The sequence below is a fragment of the Myotis brandtii genome, unplaced genomic scaffold, assembly GCF_000412655.1.
Source record: "Myotis brandtii unplaced genomic scaffold, ASM41265v1 scaffold866, whole genome shotgun sequence".
NCBI lineage: Eukaryota > Metazoa > Chordata > Mammalia > Chiroptera > Vespertilionidae > Myotis > Myotis brandtii.
This window is the reverse complement of record NW_005371530.1, coordinates 1,451,304-1,458,402: the sequence shown is the minus strand read 5'-3', so window position 1 is coordinate 1,458,402 and position 7,099 is coordinate 1,451,304. Positions and strand designations below refer to the sequence as shown.

The following is a 7,099-nucleotide window of genomic DNA, read 5'->3' as shown; positions in this document are numbered from 1 at the left end:
TGCGCGCTAAGCGGGCAGCGACTCCAGGGTCTCTTGGGTCCTATGTGTTTCCTCTCTGGGACATTGCAGCAGACCGCGTGGGCGCGAAGCCTCCCTCGGACCGAGGAGCATTTGTGAGCCTCCATATGCCCCAGCGTCCGTCCCTGTCAACTGGGCATCAGGGAGGATCCGGCCATCCAGCCGGGAGATGGCAAGAGGTGCAGACATCCAGGCCCGTCCTGGGGCAGGCATGGCACTATTCGTCAACCAGAAATCGCTCCCCAGCTCTCTGCACTTGCACCCCACATCCCGGAAAAGGCCATCCAGAATTTCTTATGTTGGATATAAATTTTTTAGTAGTTTTATTTTTTTTGCCATCCGTCATTTTCCCCAACAGCTACTTCTGTTGTGAGATGTTGTGAACGCTGCCCTTCAAATCCCAAGTGGCTTGTCCTCAACGTGGGCACAGCCTCTGCTGGCTTCCCGGGGCCATCAGAGCGAGAGCGGAGGATGCTGCCGCTGGAAATGACAGCGACTCCGGTGGGAACCCTGGCTCGGAGCAGCTATAAACTTTTCGTGTCGCTTTCAAATGCCACGGACTGAGTCGCTTGAAGGTGGCCACGACCTTGCTTCCATAGCCGCACGAGGCAGGTCTTCGGAGCAGAAACCGACCCGAAACATATTTAGCCTCCAAACCTGCCGAGCTCTTCCTGCAGACACCCCACCCTGTTGGACACATATTCACCCGATAGCTCTTCAAAATAACGCCATGAAAGTACCATGAAATCTACAACCTCAGTAGTAACTTACGGGCCCCCAGGCCTTTGGAGTCATTCCAGAAGCGTCTGCGATGGGACCAGACAAACCTGCAACTTTCCAGTCAAGCCGCCTGACCGGTACTTAGCACGGAATTAAATAAATCCACCGTGTCCCCTGTCTGACTAGGGCTTCCCCTCTCACATTTTCCTAGATCCATGCCATCACGGCCAAGTCCTAGATTAGAATCAGTGCCCTGTCATTCATTAACGTACTTGTTCGGGAAAGAGTTTATACGCTTGGCTCAAAACCACGCAGGTGTGCAGCGTGCACTGAGGATGCGCGGGTGAGATGCAGAGGTGAAATGGAGTGTCTGCAAGGAATGGGAGCACCGAGGAAGGAATTCGTGGCTACATTAACCGAGTTAAATAATAGGGTTTTTAATGAATACATTTTATTTTAGAGCCATGCTAAGTTCACAGCCAAATTGAAGGGAAGTACAGAGATGTCCCATATGACCCCTGTCCACCCACATGCACACTCCCCCTGTCCCCACTATCTACATTCCACACCAAAAGGGTACCTTCCTGAGAATCGATTAGCCTGCGTTGACACAGCACTATCACCCAAAGGCATTAGGGTTGACTCCTGATACTGTACATTCTATGGGTTTGGACAATTGTGTGTCCATCATTATGAGTATTTTTGCTGCCCTAAAAATCCTCTGCTCTGCTGATTTATCCCTCCCTCCCCTCCGTTTCTGGCAATTACTGATCTTTTTACTGTCTCCTTAGTTTTGCCTTTTCCAGTGTCCGTGGTTAGAATCACACAGTCAGTAGCCTCCTCAGATTGGCTTCTTTCACTGCCTAACATGAATTTAAGGTTCCTCCATGTCTTCTCATGGCTTGCTAGCTCATTTCTCTTTAGCATTGAATAAATATTCTATTGTCTGGATGTACCACGGTTTTTCCATTCACCTACTGAAGGACATCTCTGTTGCTTTCCGCTTCAGGCAACTATGAATAAAGCGTCTATAAACATCCATGTGCAGGTTGTTGTGTGGACATACGTTTTCAGCTCCTTTGAGTAAATAACAAGAGGAGTGATTGCTGGAGCACATGTAAGTTTATTTAGTTTGGTAAGAAATCGCCAACATGTCTTCCAAACTGGCTGTACCGTTTTTGCATTCCCACCGGCAGTGACTGAAAGTTCCTGTAGCTCCACATCCTCCGCAGCTGAAAGCCCAAGATAAAACGTGTTCAAAGAAAAACAAGGTGTATTATACATTCTGGGGAACAATTAATCCATCTCACAGCTGATTTCTCACCAGAAACCACGTTAGCGTCCTACCGCTGTCATAACAAATTACCTCAATTAAATTAATTTAGAGGCTTAACAACACTCATTCATTATCACACAGTTAGTTAGTCCAGAAGTCCAGCAGGGAGTGGCTGGCCCTCTCGGAGCCTCACAAGGACAAAATCAGAGGTCAGCGAGGCTGCGCTCCTTCCTAGAGCTTCTAGGGATGAATCCGCTTCCAAGCGTGTTCAAGCCATTGGTGACGTCCAGCTCCATGTACTGCAGGACTAAGGTCCACCTCAGCTCTAGGCCAGTGATGGCGAACCTATGACACGCATGTCAGAGGTGACATGTGAACTCATCTTTTTGGTTGATTTTTCTTTGTTAAATGGCATTTAAATATATAAAATAAATATCAAAAATATAAATCTTTGTTTTACTATGGTTGCAAATATCAAAAAATTTCTGTATGTGACACGGCACCAGAGTTAAGAGGGTTTTTCAAAATGCTGACACGCCGAGCTCAAAAGGTTCGCCATCACTGCTCTAGGCAGTGGGCTGCATGCCTTGACCCCGCTCCTCTCCCCATCTGCAAAGCCAGCCATGGCGGGTCAAGTCCCACTCATGCTTCAAATCTCTCACTTTAACTTCTGCCTCGCCTCCCTGCCTCCAGTCTGCAAAGCCCCATATGCAGTGTAAAGCAACATTTCACAGGGTTGAGGGAACAGAGCATGTTTGGGGGCCATTACACTAAATAGCACCGAAATGATGAAGGACAAAAGGACATGGGAACGCCGACCTAGAAGTGCTAAAAGAACAAACCTGTCAAATCAGAATGTAAACGGACTAAGCTCCCAAGATATTCAGATTAAATAAAAATTAAGAAAGTTTATGCTATTTACATGAGTCTCACCTAATACATAAGGGTCAGAACCATTGAGAATAAAAAAGATGAAAGATGTATCTCAAATATAAAGCAAAGGTAAGACTGATGCAGCCTATAACAGCATTGACTAAACAGACTTTGTTATGGATAGAATGCTTGTGTCTCTCCAAAATTCTTACATTGAAACCTAATTTCCAATGTGATGGTCTGGGAGGAAGGGAGCTTTGGGAGGTGATGAGGTCATGAGGGTGGAGCCCTCATGCATGGGATTACTGCCCTTATAAAAGAGGTCCCACCGAGTTCCTCAGCCCTACCCACCCTGTGGGGACACAGCAAGTGTGTGAGGTAAGTCTGGAAACCTTCTCTGCCTCTTGCACAAAATAGACCAAATCCTGTTGATTCTAATCATCTACTTTCCCTCCATCTGCATGGCCCCTAACCCAGTTGAGTCTATCATTGTCTTTTATGGGAATTACTATCACAGCCTCCTAATTAACCCCCCTGGCTCCCATCTTACACCCCTTCAATATATTCAAAGTCAAGGATTTCCACCTCAATTTAATTATAAAATTCCATTGGGTTAAAATTATATAAACAAATATATCCATCCCTCCAGACAACCCTTCCATGGAGGCCCCCTGCTCCTTTGAATCAAGTTCCACACATTTCCCAAGACCTTTCACAACGTGGCCTTCCAGCCTTGACCTTCCTAAGCATCCTTTCCCTCAAAAGCACCTGCTCCACTCGCCAACCTTGTGAACTTCCTCTGGTTCCTCACAGATCACATTCACCCTCTTCCTCCCAGTTTTCCCACATGTTCCTACTTGCATGCAACACTACTTCCCATCCGCTTCTCTGGAGTCGCTCAGATCTTGCCGTGAGCTCATCCCCCAAGTCTGGGCTATGTTCCCCTCCCTTGCGCTCCCCCAGTTCACCGTGTCCATTATCCTGACGCCAACCACGTACCACACTGCACCTCTCTGTTTTCTTGCTGGAACCTCACCCCCGGCTTGTGAAGCAGCCCCATGTCTAGGATGCAGTGGACACCAACAATTATTTGTTGCATAAAATGAGAGAATGAGGGAACCCATTGTCTGGCGGCTTTAAGAGGACAAAATTTCTATGATTAATGTCTTTTATCATATTTGGGAACTTGTAACTTATCAGGAAAAGATGCTATTTGTCAGACTAATAGATTTTTAATGTATTTGTCAAAGGGATGAGACTTTTAAAATATTTATTTCTCCTGTCAATAGCAAGAAGGAGGAAACATGTTTTTCACTCTAAGAATATTTGTGTTGCGTTATTAGTTAATATGCATGGATTTTATTTGTTTGCACACTGTAAGAACATTGTATAACTCTGTAAGATGTAAAACAATGCAATTCAAGAATTTAAATTTTATTTAGAGCATATAGACTTTCACTAAATATACATGTATCTTAATCTCAAGAGCTAATTACAGTATACCATAAAAAATTTTTTTACGATTCCTTCATGTCATTCACAATGTTTTATTCCACATTAATCCAAGTAAGATATTGTGTACAGAAGAAAATACTTAAGGAAGATTAGGAATATTCAAGTTTCTTGTTGATATGCATGAAGATACAGTACAAAAGCAATTCAGTAATTTACCTACTATGCGCACTGTGGAGGCAGTCATAAAACAGATGTACCCGTGAATCTGCTGGTCATCAGTGGGGTTAGGGAAGGTAGGTGCCTGTATAAAAACAAACCACCTGGGTCGGGATTGGCAGGTGAGGGGTGGGTTTGGCTAGGACAGTGGTCAGCAAACTCATAGTCAACAGAGCCAAATATCAACAGTACAACGATTGAAATTTCTTTTGAGAGCCAAATTTTTTAAATTTAAACTATATAGGTAGGTACATTGTTATTAACTTAATTAGGGTACTCCTAAGGCTTAGGAAGAGCCACACTCAAGGGGCCAAAGAGCCGCATGTGGCTCGTGAGCCACGGTTTGCCGAGCCGCAGTTTGCCGACCACTGCACTAGAGCATGTTGGGGGCTGGGAGAATAAAACACTAAACATGACAGTCCTGTTTTTATTAAATGTATTGCTTCATTACGCACAAATCTTGGACCACACGGACACATGTTTTCCTCAAAGGCCAAGTTTTATTCACTTTTATGTGCACAAAGTGTAGCAAAGGGTCAAGACGAAACAAGTATTTGTTAATGCAGCCTGCAAAATAAATGGCATGGGGTGAATGAATGAATGATAGGAGGGGCACCCGAGCCCCAGGAGCACCAGTATGTGCAGCCAAGATGACATGGAGAGATTATTTCCATTCTGTTAAATGAAGCAGGGGGGCGGGGGGGAGGGCACGAGGATGAGAGGGCATGAGCTGTGAGCTTGACCCTGGCCACTCTCATTCCTCCTAACTGGCAGGGACTTGATCTTGTTCACCCTTCACTGGGTGGCAAACATAGTGCTTCTGACTTTCACTGACAATAGCAGATTCTCAGAAATCATGTTTGGATAAATGAGCAGCATTCAGACTTCACTGCATCCGCATCATATAAAGTCTCCCGTGTTGCATGCACTAAGTTGGTACAAAGCAAGAATTCAAATGACCCAAAGTCTGCTGAATTAGAGTCAATTTGTTAAATGACCTAGGTCCTAGATTAATAGTTTATCAAACACCTGTGAATTGTAGCATGTTTTGCAGGGGCTAAACTTTTCTTTGGATATGTTTTTTAAAAAACAGTCTATTAAATTTTGTATTTGAAGATGGGGATGGGTTGGAAGAAAACAGTAACAACAGCAAAGCATTTATTGAACATCTACTTTGTGCCAAAACTGCTGTTTTGGTTTGTGGGAAGGAGCTTTGAGGCCAGAGCCAGGATTTCGAATTTCAGTTGCAACACTGACCGGTGGTGTGACCTTCAGAGAGTTATCCTCTCTGAGCCTCAGTTTCCTGATCTGGAAAATGGGGTATGAGCCAGGGTGGCTGGATGGACGCCAAGTATATAATGAGCTCTCAGTAGGAACCACTCTCACTAAGGTTGCTAGTATTGACTGCACACGACTTCTTTGGGGTTCCCGTCCACTTGCTTTTCAGCTGAGGAAACTCAGCTAAGCAGGAGAAGTTAAGTAGTTAAACATCCTAGAGTTAAAGAGGGGCAGGGAACAATTTTGAACTCAGGTCTATGACTCGAAAGCCACACGCAGCCTCTACCAGCCACTGACCTCTGAAGGCTAACTTTGCAAATTTGGCCAAGAAGTGGAACTGTGCCTCCAAGTCTTTGGGACAGGCGTGAGGGGGTTGACACGCCCCTCTGGATAGATTGTTCCTTTTCCTGTATTTTCCTGTAATTGTTCCTTATCTTAAAACCATTAGGTGGTAGCCATAACCATTAAAGTGAATTGAAGCAACAGTCATCGGACATCTTGAGAATTTCATTTTACCCCTTGAGGTGACTGGTTAATGGCTCTGATCTAAAATCACTGCACTCATATCTATCACCGCCTCCCTGTAGACCCCGCACGATGAGCTCTTTACAAGATGTATCTGGTCCAATGACATTTTCACTCGAATGTGTAACCCATTTTCTTCCTCCTCCACGTCGAGCATAATTTGACAGTGTAGCCTCTCCTATGGCCACACTTTCTAACAGCACAGTGACAAGTGCATTAATTACCTAAGTGCTCACACAGCAGAGGGTTTCTTGGAGGGGAAAAAAATACTTGTCATTCTTTTCAAGTGGCTCATTCTGTTTGCAATAGAGGCATAAACTGCTGGCGAGGAAATTAAATTCTGACAAGCAGCCCTCTTGCTCAGCTGGTGCACTAATTGAAATGGAACCTAATGCCTTTGATGAAGTGCAATCAGAAGCGACACGGAATGCCAGTCTGCAAAAGAGAGAAAGCAGCCCGTGTCGACATTCACAGAGTTACTGGTCGGATTCAGCAGGCGGGGCGGGGCAACTGGGGAGACACTGGGACGCGGGGCAGGATCGCTTCCCAGGTCTGAGAGATGCCTACCTCAATGATACATGTACATGAAGTCACTGAAAATGGAAATGAAAGGTAATTTTACAAAGATCACCCGGTTCCTGTCTAGACCTTATTTTTCGTAGGATAAATTTCACAGGAAAAGACAGCAGGATTCTCAGAGACCTCTCTACCAGAGCTGCCCGGCACAGACGTGCTGAC

The 7,099-nt window shown here is 45.1% G+C and overlaps 1 protein-coding gene across 1 annotated transcript in view; it reads right to left on the bottom strand.

The window, feature by feature from the left end:
* Positions 1 to 3,947, bottom strand: part of MTNR1A (melatonin receptor 1A) — a 25,341-nt gene extending 21,394 nt beyond the window's left edge. The window contains exons 1-2 of the mRNA XM_005884850.2: positions 3,887 to 3,947; positions 1,912 to 1,970 (exon numbers count right to left, since the gene is read on the bottom strand). Coding sequence (XP_005884912.1) covers positions 1,912 to 1,970; positions 3,887 to 3,947 — 120 coding nt within the window. The remainder of the gene's footprint in view (positions 1 to 1,911; positions 1,971 to 3,886) is intronic.
* Between the last annotated feature and the right edge of the window lie 3,152 nt (positions 3,948 to 7,099).